This window comes from Lithobates pipiens, unplaced genomic scaffold (genome assembly GCF_037356315.1).
Source record: "Lithobates pipiens isolate NorthernLeopardFrog02 unplaced genomic scaffold, aLitPip1_a1.2 Scaffold_13, whole genome shotgun sequence".
NCBI classification, from domain to species: Eukaryota; Metazoa; Chordata; class Amphibia; order Anura; family Ranidae; genus Lithobates; species Lithobates pipiens.
The window spans coordinates 69,645,823-69,662,207 of NW_027507718.1; the positions used below are offsets into that span (position 1 = coordinate 69,645,823).

The 16,385-nt window shown below is 40.2% G+C and overlaps 1 protein-coding gene across 2 annotated transcripts in view; it reads right to left on the bottom strand.

Annotated features, from left to right (window-relative positions):
* The window catches only part of ZNF462 (zinc finger protein 462), a 110,268-nt gene that overhangs the window by 30,977 nt on the left and 62,906 nt on the right, over window positions 1-16,385 (bottom strand). For both annotated transcript variants that reach the window (XM_077475174.1, XM_077475176.1), the window contains exons 2-3: window positions 8,415-8,666; window positions 2,859-8,179 (exon numbers count right to left, since the gene is read on the bottom strand). In XM_077475174.1, the coding sequence (XP_077331300.1) occupies window positions 2,859-8,179; window positions 8,415-8,634 (5,541 nt within the window). In that variant the 5' untranslated portion in view covers window positions 8,635-8,666. The remainder of the gene's footprint in view (window positions 1-2,858; window positions 8,180-8,414; window positions 8,667-16,385) is intronic.

The following is a 16,385-nucleotide window of genomic DNA, read 5'->3' on the forward strand; positions in this document are numbered from 1 at the left end:
TGCTACAATAAATACTTGCAACATGGCGTGCTTTACTACATACAGTGGTGTGAAAAAGTGTTTGCCCCCTTCCTCATTTCCTGTTCCTTTGCATGTTTGTCACACTTAAGTGTTTCGGAACATCAAACCAATTTAAACAATAGTCAAGGACAACACAAGTAAACACAAAATGCAATTTGTAAATGAAGGTGTTTATTATTAAAGGTGAAAAAAAATCCAAACCATCATGGCCCTGTGTGAAAAAGTGATTGCCCCCCTTGTTAAAACATACTATAACTGTGGTTGTCCACACCTGAGTTCAATTTCTCTAGCCACACCCAGGCCTGATTATTGCCACACCTGTTCACAATCAAGGCATCACTTAATTAGGAGCTGCTTGACACAGTAAGGTCCACCAGAAGATCCTTAAAAGTTACACATCATGCCGAGACCCAAAGAAATTCAGGAACATTTGAGAAAGAAAGTAATTGAGATCTATCAGTCTGGAAAGGGTTATAAAGCCATTTCCAAAGCTTTGGGAATCCAGCGAACCACAGTGAGAGCCATTATTCACAAATGGCGAAGACATGGAACAGTGGTGAACCTTCCCAGGAGTGTCCGGCCGCCCAAAATTACCCCTAGAGCGCAGCGACGACTCATCCAAGAGTTCACCAAAGACCCCACAACAACGTCCAAGGAACTGCAGGCCTCACTTGCCTCAGTTAAGGTCAGCGTTCATGCCTCCACCATCAGGAAAAGACTGGGCAAAAATGGCCTGCATGGCAGAGTTCCAAGGAGAAAACCACTGCTGAGCAAAAAGAACATCAAAGCTCGTCTCAATTTCTCCACAACACATCTTGATGATCCCCAAGACTTTTGGGACAACATTCTGTGGACCGATGAGACAAAAGTGGAACTCTTTGGAAGGTGTGTGTCCAAGTGTATCTGGCGTAGAAGGAACACTGCATTTCATAAAAAGAACATTATACCAACAGTAAAATATGGTGGTGGCAGTGTGATGGTCTGGGGCTGTTTTGCTGCTTCAGGACCTGGAAGACTTGCCGTGATAAAAGGAACTATGAATTCTGCTGTCTACCAAGAGATCCTGAAGGAGAATGTCCGACCATCTGTTCGTGTACTCAAGCTGAAACGAACTTGGGTTCTGCAGCAGGACAATGATCCTAAACACACCAGCAAGTCCACCACCGAATGGCTGAAGAAAAACAAAATGAAGACTTTGGAGTAGCCTAGCCAAAGTCCTGACCTGAATCCTATTGAGATGTTGTGGTATGACCTTAAAAAGGCCGTTCATGCTCGAAAACCCTCTAATGTAACTGAATTAGGACAATTCTGCAAAGATGAGTGGGCCAAAATTCCTCCAGGACGCTGTAAAAGCCTCATTGCATGTTATCGCAAACGCTTGGTTGCAGTTATTGCTGCTAAGGGTGGCCCAACCAGTTATTAGGTTTAGGGGGCAATCACTTTTTCACACAGGGCCATGATGGTTTGGATTTCTTTTCACCTTTAATAATAAACACCTTCATTTACAAATTGCATTTTGTGTTTACTTGTGTTGTCCTTGACTATTGTTTAAATTGGTTTGATGTTCCGAAACACTTAAGTGTGACAAACATGCAAAGGAACAGGAAATGAGGAAGGGGGCAAACACTTTTTCACACCACTGTATACTGCACTAGTGCATATCAAAACACTTTCAGCTGTGTACAGATACAGCCATACAAGTGTGAACAGGGCCTACAATAATAAGTTTACTAACAAAAAAAGAACGATAAATAACAAAACAAAAGATTTTAGGGTTATGCATATTAACATATATTGTCAATCTTTGTGAGACTATAAAAACTCCACTTTTGTACTCTTCTTGTGTGTTTTATATATATTTATATAAAGACACTTCAGTCAGGCTCGATATAGTTCTACTTTAGGGTATACATACGTACCTACCTAGCCATGTTTGTTAAATGTGTAACATTTAGTTATTACTAAATCCTGAACTAATTTAGCAAATATGTGGAAGCATTTATCTGAAAGAACATACTGTATTTTCCATAACTGATCATATACTCCCTTTCATTAATTCGATGCTAGTTAGAAAATAAAAATAAAATTTCTCCATTCAGAAACTGATAAATGAGGCCCATTGTTGTAAGTGGGTTTGTATTATCGTCAAGACTGTATTTTAAAGTGGACCTTCCAATAAAAACTGCAAGGTGCCTGTCATAAATCAGAGCTGCCTCCCTCATCATAAACAGCAGCCAGCCTTAAAGTAAAAGAAACCTGCAGGGAAAAAAAGCTTATTAGATATACACCCTACTTTCAGATTTAGTTCACGGCTCGCATAGGAGGTTGATAATTTCTGGCATAATGCCCTGAAGATGCTCCTGCACTGTGCTGGATCATCGCGTTACAAGATTTGGAATTGTCAGGATTCTTCTGCATCTCACTTGAAGGATAGTGACATCACCACCTGCAGTATGAGGCTGGGGTAAGGCTAGTGTATGTACTAACATTCTTTTCAATATTTTTGCAGTTAAAAAGACATATTTTATATATTGGAGGTATTGGAGGGGCCCTGATATATTAAGTAGAACTTGCATTTTACCTCAGTGTCCATTTTCCTATGCCAATATCAGAGTGCCTAGGCAAAGCAGTGCAAACATTTCAGAATAGATCAATCCAGTAACTACATAACAATACTGCAACACCAATTATGCAGTAAAGGTATTCAATGATAGTTTTTTTTTTTTTTTTTTTTTTAGCAATTTAGTAGTATGGATTCTCGAAGGCTCAGAATATAATACTTACAAATATATAAGACAAAAATATAATCAAAAACATTAAATTGAGCAGTATCTTACCTTTTCCTGTTTGCCATCTGGAATTAAACTTTCAGCAGTTTTTTGCTTTTGTAACAGTTGCTTCCTCCTTTCTTGGCGTTTGGCACGTTTTTGGAAATCTTCAATGTGTATGTTTAAATGGAAGGTTAGCTCAGCGATACTGCTTAATTTGACATTGCAGTGTTTGCACTGATAAATGGTTGTATAGGAACGGGTACCTGTGGTACCCACAATGGAGAAGTCCCTCTTTATGTCTTTGCAGTGATGGTCTGTGTAGTGCATGCAGAGAAGTTCAGCTGTGCTAAAAGACAACTTAAAGCATTTGATACATCTAAATGGAAGCAATTCCTGTTCTTGGGTTTCTGAGTCCTCTGATGGTACATCAATTTCAGGTTTTTCTTCCAAGCAGCCTAGGCTCTCATTTTCTTCACCATATACAAGTGTAAAATAACTACCAAGCTTACTAGCATGCTGTTTTTTGGGGAAAACTCCAGGATGCCTTTTTATATAATGTGATACAATCCCTTTTTTGCTATAAGACTGAAAAGCACAAAGAGAACATTTTTTCTTCTCAATGGCCTTTTTCAAATCATCACTCATTTCAGAAGAATCTTCATTATCAGGGGTAGAAATGACAACTTTGTCTTGTATATCATCATTTACAGTTCTAGATGCGGCTAGACAATGTGTATAGTATGCATCTATGTCATGCCGTTTCTGGTAATGTGCAGCAAGACCTTTTCGAATAGGATTAGTATAAGAACAAAGTGCACATGTGAACAGATTATTTTTGCCTTCTGGTTGAGCTCGGACATTATTATGTTTTATACGATAGTGCCTCGCGATCCCTTTTCTGGTAGAGCAGAAATATTTACACAGCTGACATCTGAAGACAGTGTGTGGGTTAATGTTCTTGCGTGGTCTGAAGCCAGTAAGCCCAGTAACTTCCCCTGGTTCCAGAGTAACTACTGTGTGAGGAGGTATGTGATCAGAGTAAATATCTGGATTGGGACTAAAAGCTTCTTTCTCTGATGTTTTAGAGAGCATATTAAGTTCCACTTGATGATGATATTTTTCATAATGAATTTTTAGTTTTTCAAGTGTACCATGGGTGTAGGGGCATAATTTACATCTGTAAGCACCATAACCCTGTTTAAATATTTTATTATTTTCTTCACTTTCATTTTGAGTTGATTCATTAGGTGGTTCTACATCATGCACAAAATCTTCAGCTGTGACCTTTATCAAAGGATGCCGTTTTTGGTAGTGGGTAAGAACACCGTGAATACGTGTGTTAATGTATGGGCAATGTCTACATTTATACACTGCTCCTGGGTTAATGTCTACATCCTGTGCAAAATCAGCAGCTTTAACCTTCATGCCAGGATGCTTTTTACCATAGTGTGTTAGAAGGCCATGTAAATTGTTGTATTCAGATAAGCAGACTGCACACTGATAAGGTGAAGAAGACTGGGAAGAGGACAGCTGGGCATTTTTTTCTTGCAGTAAACTAGAGTCATCTCCACTCTCCAAAAGTGGTTCTAGGTTTATGGAATCTTTATGGGTAGACGCAGTCTGTAATAATTCTTCGAAATGTGACCTTTGTATAGTTCCTTTCTCCTTTATGATGTCAAGAAGTACGGATTCATCTCCTTTCAATGCCCATGGATGGAAAGATTGATAGTGATTAGTGATATCCCATATAGAAGGAGCTTCAAAATTACAGTCTCTGCAATTATAGGATTTGGTTTCAGGTGTTACTTGTGTAGGTGTAGGATCAGGTCCTGCGCACAACTTTGTTGCCATATAGGTATAATCCACATAGTGCTCAGGATGCCTCCTTTGGTAATGTTCAAGAAGACCGCTTGGCTCTGAATGAGAATAAATACACCATTCACAGTGATAACCTGCTTGAATAAATCCATCTAAGAAAGCCCATTTCAAAATTGAAGTCACTGTAGCCTTGAGAGTAGGATGATCTTTCTTCATATGTTTTCTCAGTGAATAAACATATGGTGTGGAAAATGAACACTGCCTACATTTGAGACTTCTAAGTTTTGACTTTTCTGACTCTGTAATGGAAGGTGTATTTTGTGTACTAGTAGCTTTCTTTTGGCCTTGTTCACAAAGACTCCTTATTGCAGCTGTATGCTGCCTAACAGTATCTGCATTTACCTTATAGTCTTTGTGCTTCTTTTGATAATGTATAAGAACTCCTTTGACCGTTTGATTTCCATAGTCACAATGCTGACAGAAAAACATCTCATTATCTTTGGGCTGACTCCTTTTTTTTGTGCTCTGCACTGGAACAGGTTGTGGTTTTCCTGGTGCGTGGTGTTGGCCTTCTACATTTCTTAGCGACTCAGATGTTGGTGGTGCCTGCCGAATATACTTAGCAGTTACTTTAATTTCAGGATGCCTCTTTTGATAATGCACCAATACTCCAACAACAGAGCGGTTACTATATGAACAATGTTTACAGTAATATAGCTCAACATTTACTTCTGGGTGGGAAGCCACATTGGTAATACTGGGAGTAACAGAAGCACCTCCATCAAATGCAAACTGAGAAATGGCTGTTCCACTATCCACAGGAACAACACGCATTGTTTTTTGAATCCTGAAATAAGATGCCTTCTCATCGGGATGCTTTTTCTGACAGTGAACTAAAACAGAATGCATGTTTGGACTTGCAAATCCACAGATGTCACAATCATAAACTACAACATTGTTAACAGAAGGACTCTTCTGGTTGTCATTCTCTGTAGCAAATGGCTTTGGGGTATTTTTAGTAAAAGATGTTGTAGAGTTATTTCCATGACTTGATGGAGTGGATGTCAACATGTTTTTTGGAGCAGAATTTAAGATTTCTCTTAATGTTTGTGACTCAGAATTAAGGTCTTCTGATTGGTCAACAACATAACTCGAAAATATCATAGCATTATTGATTTTTACAGTTGGGTGCATTCTTTGGTAGTGTGGCATCAAGCTCCGAACATTAGGGCTTGTGTATGAACAAAACCGGCATTTATAAATCAGATCTGACTGGTCAAAATTGAGAACATTCATTGCTTCAGGATGGTGCTCTGTATAGTGCTGTTGCAAATCCTCAAAATTGTTATAGTCAATATAGCATTCAAGACATCTGTATACAGCACTGTGATCATTAGGATCCAAGATATACCTAAAACTGAACTTTATGTAGGGATGCATGCGTTGATAATGAGTACTAACACTTCGGGCAGATTTGTTGCTGAAATCACAGTGTTTGCAGTAATATAACCTTCCAGATTCATCATTGAAATCCAGATTTTCACCTAGTTGGTCACTCTCATAGAAACTGGACTGGTTTAAAGCAAGAGAAGAATTTTGTTCTTGGTCTTTCATACTAGCAGACTGGTAGTAGTAATCCTCATCATCATCTGACAATGTCAACTCAATTTCTGCACTATTGCCTCCAGAATAATTGTTCTGAATGTTTCTGAAGTTTGTGTTCTTTGGGGACATTCCAATATCTCTATTCCACATGTGTTGCATAGCATACTGATCTCCTGACTCTAGCTGTTCTGATGGATCCTCCTCTTTGTCCAATTCTACTTCTATTTCCACTTCATTCTCCTCATCATCTTCATCATCTTCCACATTAATAACTGCATCCTCCTTGTTTTTGCTTTGGTTGATCTTGCTCTGAAGATTGCTTGCAATTTCATCAATTCTAGTTCTTTTCTTCACAGGTGACAAGTCCAAAGGAAACTCACTTGATCCTTTCCGAGATGTCTTGGCTACAAAATTATTTTTGGAAGATAATCCTAAAATAGATGTTTGACTCTTTCTTACTGTGCTAGAGTCAGTCAAATCGGTTTCATCACCTTGCATTTGATGTACCAGATTACCACTACTATTTGGCAAGTTGTCACAGAATGAATGTTTATGTTGTTGGTGAACACGCAAACCTTTTAAAGTGGTTGTAGAATAGTTGCACATAGTGCATTTGTATGGGTTCTGCTGAGAAGAGTCTGCTATGCTACCAGGTTTTTTGCCGTTTATACTGTTACTCTCATATGCTTCATTTAATGATGAAGACATGCTTTCACTAAGTGAATTAATGGGATCCCACTCTGATGATGTACCGCCATGGCACTGCTTGTGTACACCAAGCTTGAGGGGACTTTTGCAAGAAAAGGGACATTCATCACACTTGTAAACAGGAGTTTTTCCAGACAAGTGGATATTTTCAATATGGCGAGAGATGCTTCGTCGATGCATTGTGAGAAATGGGCAAAATGGACATTGAAATCTGTTCATAAACCTTCTAAAGGGAATTCCCTTTGTCTCCAACAGTTTGTTGTTCTCAGATCCCAACAGTGGTTCCCCAGACATTCCAAGTTCCATTGAACCTAAACCATTTTCCCCATCAATGTCAATATAGTCCTCATCTGAGCTTGAATCATTAAAAAAACTGTTCTCATCCATATCCATCATGGAACCGGATCTTTCTGACATTTCATAGGGAGACCTTTCTGACATATTCAAAAGGCCAGGATTTGTGGCCAGCTTTGGTTGTTTCACTGGAACATGTGGCATTGACTGATATTTTGATGGATTACCACTGGGAAGATTACTCACAGGATTTCTATAGGCAGACATACTAGCATTAGCTGTATCATGTGTTGCCATGTTTAGAGGCATATAGCTAGATCCAGGATTGGGTATTTGAGAACTTCTATTTTGTAGATCTGATATATTCAGTCCATCCTGTCTTAAACTTGATAGGATTTTGACCATTCCCCTGTGTTTCTTCATCATGTGATCACACCAACGCTCCCGTCGTGGTGTCTGGTAGCTGCACCATTCACAGCAGAAGTTCCCTCTAGACTTTGTTAAAGGTTTTACCATAGATTCTAGAATGCTGCGTTCTACAACTTCAGCTGGTAGTTCTTTACATGTTTCTTGCATTGGCATTGATACAGGGGGGGTTTGGGAAACTGAAGTTGCTTGCATTTCTTTTAAGCTATTTTTGTGGTACATTTTCTGATGCTTAATTATCCTTGCCCTTCTTGGTGACTTGTATGTGCAAAACTGACAAGAGAAGACTTTGCCAAAACCATCATGTAGCATAATATTATAATTTACATTTCCAGGACCTCCAGGGCTCCCTCCTCCAGGTCCATGGACTTTTTTAGTATGCTCCACAAGGAGGTATTTAGATCTAAAATAGCGAATACAGAATTTGCACTGAAAAAATTTATTGGTTGGCTTAGAACTGCTGGCAGAAGGTTGACTATAGAATCCAAGGCCCTGGCTGTAGTATGATCCAGTAGTTGCTTGTGGAGTAGTCTGATCTGATAGAAATAAGGGAACAAGAAAAATGAGTTCTGAAATATATTTTCTATACAAAGCGCAATCTAAAACTGACATAAATCAGGCAACTCTTAGTTATTCTATTTATGATCAGACACCACTCTCATATGGAATAGGAAATTATTGGTCTGATGTGTACTAGGCAACATGAGAAAATGTAGACTCTCAGTGATCACTGGGGTAAACAAACATAATGTCAAAATATATTTAACCCACCATGAGTTTCTTCTGTAGGCACAAATTCATCTTTCATAGAAGGAAACACAGCTTCTGACTGGTTGGTGGAATTCGTACCCACAGATCTAGCCTGACTAGAGCTTTCCTCAGTAACATCTGTGGGCTGCAAAAATGCTGTATGAACATCTTGTATGTGAGCCTTTAGATCTTCATAGGATTGAGCTCTGAAGTCACAGCCATCACACTGAAGAACTTCCATGGTCTAATGTTATTTTTTTACATTAGGAAATTCTGAAAAACAGAAAGAACATACAAACTTGTTATACATTGTGCAACAGAATCTGCAAAGTTATCTCACTGAAGATTTTAAATATTTGCAGGGTTATTAAGTGTGGTTTGGTTCAGTGGTGTATCAGCCTTTTGGTTGTATTACACCAAAGACAACAGAACAGAAAAAAGTGATAGATGGACATTGAATATAATTGCCATTCAAACACATTATTTTAACTAAGACCTGGGTGCTACTGAAATTTGTCTTCATTAAGAGGATTTGCCTTTTTGCACGTCAACAGAAATCTTACAAGCCAACATTCCAATAAGACAAAAATAAAATTATACTCTTAATCCAGTAAAATACAGAAAATGTGCCACCATTGATACACATGGTAATGCCAATGTGCTAACTAGGTGGGAATGGTAAGTAGTACAGTAAAACCTGTTGGAGCATAGACACATGAACGTAGTTGACACTGACCAAAATTATTTTAAAATGATCATTACATCATTTAAATGAACCTAATCCAATGTAATTTAATTCAACCTAGATCCCCAATAGTTGGTGATTCTGGAATAACTTCCTAAATCAGTCTGGAAAATATCAGCCTTAATTGCTATTGGATGATAAACATAACTTTGTACATCATCTCCCACTGACTAGGGAAAGATTGCCTAAAACTTACTAGACAGTGTACGTGCATGTTAAAAAAATTTTATCAAAGAAAGAAACTCATAGCCCTTGCACACACGGTCGAACATTCTGACAACCAAATCCGTTGGATTTTGTCCGACGGATTTTGTTCTGACAGATTTTGTCCGAAACTGTTGCATACACACGGTCGGACAAAATTGTTGGAAAATCCGATTGTACATAACATGATGACGTTATTTCGTTACGACGGGACTACGTTCAGGCTAGTAGCCAATAGCTTAGGACTAGGAATTTGATCTGAGTATGCGTGGCACTTTGGCCGTCGGAGTAGGCGACACATGATTGGAGTATGTCCGATCTGAACATTTTGTCGGAAAATTTTACCGGCAAGTTGGAAAAGTTGGTCTGTCGTATATTCCGACAGAAACAGTCCGATGGAGACCACACACAGTTGGAATATCCGACAAAACGGTCCGATAGGACACATTCCGTCAGAATCTCTGACCGTGTGTACAAGGGCATAAGGCTGATTTACTAAAGGAATTTTAATTATCCAGTTATGTGCAAAAAAAAAGTAAATCAGACATTTTCTTTTCACATGATTGGATATTTAAATTTAAAATTTTACATTGTGTGTGAACATTCTCAAGCCCTTTAGCAAATCAGCCCCTTTGTGTCTCTGTAACTACAGTCTCTTAGTTACATGTGTTAGGTGTGAATGATACAACACTTGCATTCTGCAGATGCATTCTTCAGCCTAAAGCCTAGTACACACGGGCCAAATGTCAGGCGGCATCGGCCGGTTAAAGAGAAACTGTCTGAGGTTCAACCTGTGTGTACTGCAGCCAGTCCAACAGAAGCTGGCCGTTCGTCCAGCTTATGTTGAAGGAGCAGCAATAAAAAGGTCTGTCGATCGGCTCCCAGCCAATGATTATTTTATTTTATTTATCCTCTGCCAGTGCTGTGTGGATGCAACCCCCCATCATAGCAAGCTCTCCCCAAATCTTTCTGGTCTTAAACCCAGTCCCCTAGATACAATGCATGTAATGCATCCTCACAGGCCATAAAAACACCCCCCCCCCCAAAAAAAAACAGGGGTATCCCAGGTATTCCAGGGGTATCCCAAGTATGTTTTGCAATTATACACTAAAGCTGAATTTTTTTAGCTAATGAATCCCTGTTAGCTAGCCAAACTAGATTTTAATTAAAGGTCCACAAATCAAAGAGCAACAAAGCTTAAAAGCTATGTTCACTTTTAAAAGAAAATTGCCTATGCAGTCAAGGGGCCCCAGTAGGTAAAAATAAAACTATGCAACTTTGATAAATGATTAATTTTTTTGCCAAGCCTGTAGGCTATGTGTGCTCCCAAATCTGAAGCCTGGATAAAAAACTCCAATAGTTAGAATTCCCTGCCTTCTTGTGAGTATGTTCCAGCATTATTATAGCCCTATCCATCAGTCAGGGCTCTCTGTCTGCTATCTGATTAATCAGCGTAAGCAATCATTAAGACCAGCACCCCTTATTACCACAGGAGAAAGCACCACCCTGTTCTTTTTGGGCTGTACATGTGCAGGATATATCTTTTTTTCTGTTTGCAGCTGCTGAGCTTATAGGTGACAGGAGAGAAATAACACAAAAACAGCTTTCAAAGGATATAATAAAACAGAAATAAAAAAACATAATTGCAATCAATCTGGTAGGTTTGGCTGAAATTTGCTTTGTTTCATCTAAACCTACAGCTTGTCCTTATTTTACCTCCTGTAGATCTTCGTGGTAGATACCATTCAAATTGTCAAAAACGTCAGGCTCTGAGTTTTCTGAACACAGCACTGGATTGTGTGATAAAGGTTGATATCTGCTGTAGATCAAATTACAGAACATGAAACCCCACCCCATGGCTCTCCAGCACAGTCCATTACATAGCAAAGCCTTTTTATACCCAAAAAGCAGATGACTTCTGCTTTCAAAGCTCCATGCAAAAAAAGCAGTTCATCCAGTTTTTTTCAACCTCTACCCTTCCCCCAGCTTAGACCTTTCTTCCCAGATAAAGAAGGCACTGCTCTGTTAAATAGCTCCAGTACATTTTCTAGAGAGAGAAGACAAGGCTTTGCAGAAGCTGGAAAGCTCACCTGCTTTAGAAGCAGCCATTTTAACACAGTGAATACAGAAATAACAAAGATGTAGCCTAAACATAAACGACTCACAAGACATCCTCTTCTGCTCAACACACACAACCCATGCAAAAAAATATCTAGCAATAAAACATAACCCTGGTTCTAAAAAGGAACACGTGCTTGTCTTGCTACAGTACAAAAAGCAAGGATTAATAGAAAACATTGCAAAAGCTTGCAACAAAGATTTTAGGTCAGACTGAAACTAGTCCTTTCTGCACCCTTTAAAAGTAGGTATATACCAAGAAAGAAAGAAACCACCAGATCAAAGGAACATAAAAATAGGTCATATGAAAATAACTCCCATTCTCATGGGAGTTATCTTCTTTCTGCAGAAGGACATCTAACTGCTTGCTAGATTCCAAAGTCTAATGCCTTGTACACACGGTCGGACATTCCGACAACAAAATCCATCTGATTTTTTCTGACGGATTTTGTGCCAAACTTGTCTTGCATACACACGGTCGGACAAAGTTGTCGGAAAATCCAATCTTTCGGAAGGAGGTGATGTTCGTTGCGTACAATGGGACTACGTAAAGGCCAGTAGCCAATAGCTTTGGTCTCTTAATTTAATCTGACCATGCGTGGCACTTTGTCTGTTGGAATTCTCTACAAACGATCGGAAAAAGTCCGATAGAGCCCACACACGATTGAATTTTCCAACACCAAGATCCAATCGGACCGCTTCCGTCGGAAAATCCAACTGTGTACAGGACAAAACAATCATTGTACACTAGCAGCTCCTAAACTTGAGTTTAGGAGCTTTTGAATTTTTTTTGCCAAACCTCCTAAACTCAACTCCATAAAAGCCTACACTATATTACCAAGAGTATTGGGACATCTGCCTTTACACGCACATGAACTTTAATGGCATCCCAGTCTTAGTCTTTAGGGTTCAATATTGCGCTGGCTCTCCCTTTGCAGCTATAACAGCTTCATCTCTTCTTGGAAGGCTGTTCACAGGGTTTAGGAGTGTGTCTATGGGAATGTTTGACCATTCTTCCAGAAGCGGTCAGGTCAGGACTTTGTGCAGGCCAGTCAAGTTCCTCCACCCCAAACTCACTAATCCATGCCTTGATCGACCTTGCTTTGTGCACTAGTGCAGTGTCATGTTAGAACAGGGCCATCCCCAAACTGTTCCCACAAAGTTGAGAGCATGAAATTGTCCAAAATGTCTTGGTATGCTGACGCATTAAGATTACACTTCACTGTAACTAAGAGGCCAAGCCCAACCCCTGAAAAACAGTCCCACACCATAATCCCCCCTCCACCAACTGGTTTGAACCAGTGCACAAAGCAACATCCATAAAGACATGGATGAGTGAGTTTGGGGTGGAGGAATTTGACTGGCCTGCACAGAATCCTGACCTCAACCTGATAGAACACCTTTGGGTTGAATTAGAGCGCAGCCTGCGAGCCAGGCCTTCTCGTCCAACATCAGTGCCTGCCTCACAAATACAGTTCTGGAAGAATGGTCAAACGTTCCCATAGACACACTCCTACACCTTGTGGACAGCCTTCCCAGAAGAGTTGAAGCGGTTATATAGCTGCAAAGGGTTGGTCAACTCAATATTGAGCCCTGCGAAGTCTGGGATGCCATTAAAGTTCATGTAAAGGCAGGCATCCCAATACTTTTGGTAATATAGTGTATGTGTCAATGTATACATAGGCTTTTACCAGAGTTTAGGAGCTGCTGCGGTTAGGTTCAACCTTCCTCTCCTGAACACGGAAGAATTGCATTCAGGATAGGAACATTTTAACCACCAGCTGTGGGAAAACGCAAAACGCAGCAAAGCAAAACTGTGGCAAGATTTTGTGTTTTCCGTGACCGCAGTAAATGACGGCCAAGTGTACATGAAGCCTAAGTCTTGTTATTACTAGCCAAACCTGCAAACCCCTTCAACACAAAGGTTGCTGCCTACCCTCTCTAAGCAAGGTTCTCCTAAAGATTCATTGTACAGCTCTAAAGCTGGTCATAAATTTTGTTGGTCTTTAAAGCGGTAATTTTTATTTATTTTTGCAACCTGCAAGGCAATGTCATTATGAGCTAGTATGCATTGCGTACTAGCACATTATAGTATCACACAAAAGTGAGTACACCGCTCACATTTTTGTAAATATTTTATTATATCTTTTTATGCGACAACACTGAAGAAATTACACTTTGCTACAATGTAAAGTAGTGAGTGTACAGCTTGTATAACAGTGTAAATTTGCTGTCCCCTCAAAATAACGCAACACAACCATTAATGTCTAAACCACCGGCAGCAAAAGTGAGTACACCCCTAAGTGAAAATGTCCAAACTGGGCCCAAAGTGTCAATATTTTATGTAGCCACCATTATTTTCCAGCACTGCCTCAACCCTCTTGGGCATGGAGTTCACCAGAGCTTCACGGGTTGCCACTGGAGTCCTCTATCACTCCTCCATGATGACATCATGGAGTCGGTGGATGTTCGAGACCTTGGGCGCCTCCACCTTCCGTTTGAGCAGTTTAGGGTTTAGGTCTGGAGACATGCTTGGCCAGTCCATCACCCTTACCCTCAGCTTCTTTAGCAAGACAGTGGTCATCTTGGAGGTGTGTTTGGGGTCGCTATGTTAGAAATACTGCCCAGTGGCCCAGTCTCCAAAGCGAGGGGATCATGCTCTTCTTCAGTATGTCCCAATACATGTTGGCATTCATGTTTCCCTCAATGAACTGTAGCTTCCAGTGCCGGTAGCACTCATGCAGCCCCAGACCCTGACACTCCCAACACCATGCTTAACTGTAGGCAAGACATACTTGTCTTTGTACTCCTCACCTGGTTGCTGCCACACATGCTTGACACCATCTGAACCAAATGCATTTAGCTTGGTTTCATCAGACCACAGGACATGGTTAATCAATACTCCATGTCCTTAGTCTGCTTGTCTTCACCAAACGGTTTGCGGGCTTTCTTGTGCATCATCTTTAGAAGAGGCTTCCTTCTGGGATGAAAGCCCTGCAGACCAATTTGATGCAGTGTGCGGCGTATGGTATGAGTACTGACAGGCTGACCCCCCCCCCCCCACCCCTTCAACCTCTGCAGCAATGCTGGCAGCACTCATACGTCTATTTCCCAAAAGCAACCTCTGGATATGACGCTGAGCATGTGCAATAAATTTCTTTGGTCAACCATGGCAAGGCTTGTTCTGAGTTAAACCTGTCCTGTTAAACTGCTGTATGGTTTTGGCCACCATGCTGCAGCTCAGTTTCAGGGTCTTGGCAATCTTCTTATAGCCTGGGCTATCTTTAAGTAGAACAAAAGTGTTTTTTTTTTTCAGATCCTCAGAGAGTTCTTTGCCATGAGGTGCAATGTTGAACTTCCAGTGACCAGTATGAGAGGAATAACACCAAATTTAACAGGCCTGCTCCCCATTCACATCTGAGACCTTGTAACACTAATGAGTTCCATGACACCGGGGAGGGAAAATGGCTAATTGGTCCCAATTTGGACATTCTCACTTAAGGGTGTACTCACTTGTGTTGCCAGCGGTTTAGAAATTAATGGCTGTTTGTTGAGTTATTTTAAGGGGACAGCAAATTTACACTGTTATACAAGCTGTATACTCACTACTTTACATTGTAGCAAAGTGTCATTTCTTCAGCGTTGTCACATGAAAAAATATAATAAAATATTTACAAAAATGTGAGGGGTGTACTCACTTTTGCAAGATACTGTATGTGAAACTTACCATTGAACAAAACCTTCCAGCGACGAGCTGTCACTGCTGGAGGCGCTTCCCTTTTCACCCGGTCTTCCTTCTGGATTTGAAGACTCTGACTGTGAGAGTGTCTGGAGCCGCGATGATGTCACTCCCATGCATGTGCACAGGAGCTGCCATTTACAGCACAGGACTCTGAAGGCCCTGGTGGCCGTTCCTTCAGAGAGCATGCGCCAGTGATGTCACCGGCTGCATCAACAGTAAATATCTCCTAAATGGTCCATGTTTAGGAGATATTTACAGTGCCTATAGGTAAGCCTTAGTATAAGCTCACCTCTAGATAAAAATTATGTATGGAAGTTTACTCCCACTTTAACATTGATTCTAAAATTAACTGACTTTCCTCAACAAAAACCCCATGCACTGTTAAGCAGGCCAAAGGCAAGAACGATTTTCTTTCTTGCAACCATGGGTTGCTGGAAATAAAATCGCTCAGTTGCCCCATCAACAGCGTCAGTATAGATGGGGGAATCCCTCCCGTGAGCCATTGTGTTTCTCCTGCCAGGAGAACACAGTTATTGCTAGCAGCTACAACAGTAACTAGCAATAATGTAAAATCCGGTAGGCTTGTTGTACCCAAACTGATGGATTGATTAACTTGGGAACATTTAGCCTGCCCATACATGGCTGAATCGGCTGAGATTCGAACCATCTATGGTTGGCTTTAGAAATTCATTCTACATTAATTTTCCATCCTACTACTTTGAATTTTCTCATCACAAAACATTGATTTACCCCACTAATAATTAGAAAATTGAACAAATGTTCTTAAAACAAAAAATAATAATTTACATTCTACTTGTGTATTGCCAGCTTGTTTTTATTAATGGCAGCTTGTTCAATTAGGTGTTGACCAAAAAAAACCTGGAAGCTGATTGGTTTCTATGCAGAGCTGCACCAGATTTTGCACTCCCCAGTTTTAGTAAATCAACCCCAATAAATAGCAGACACATTCCCAATTTTGCATTCACATTACACATGGCTATAAAGAGTTAGTGTACTTTAGATGCAAAGTGCATTATATTTACCTCCAAAACCATCAGAGCTGCTGAGGAGTCTGGTTCGAGAAAGGTTTGTATACATAGGCAGTTTTTACTATTGAAATCCAGGTCCTAACCTATGAAGCCTTTAAAATTATATATTGTTCTATGTGCTCTGTCTGTCTTGT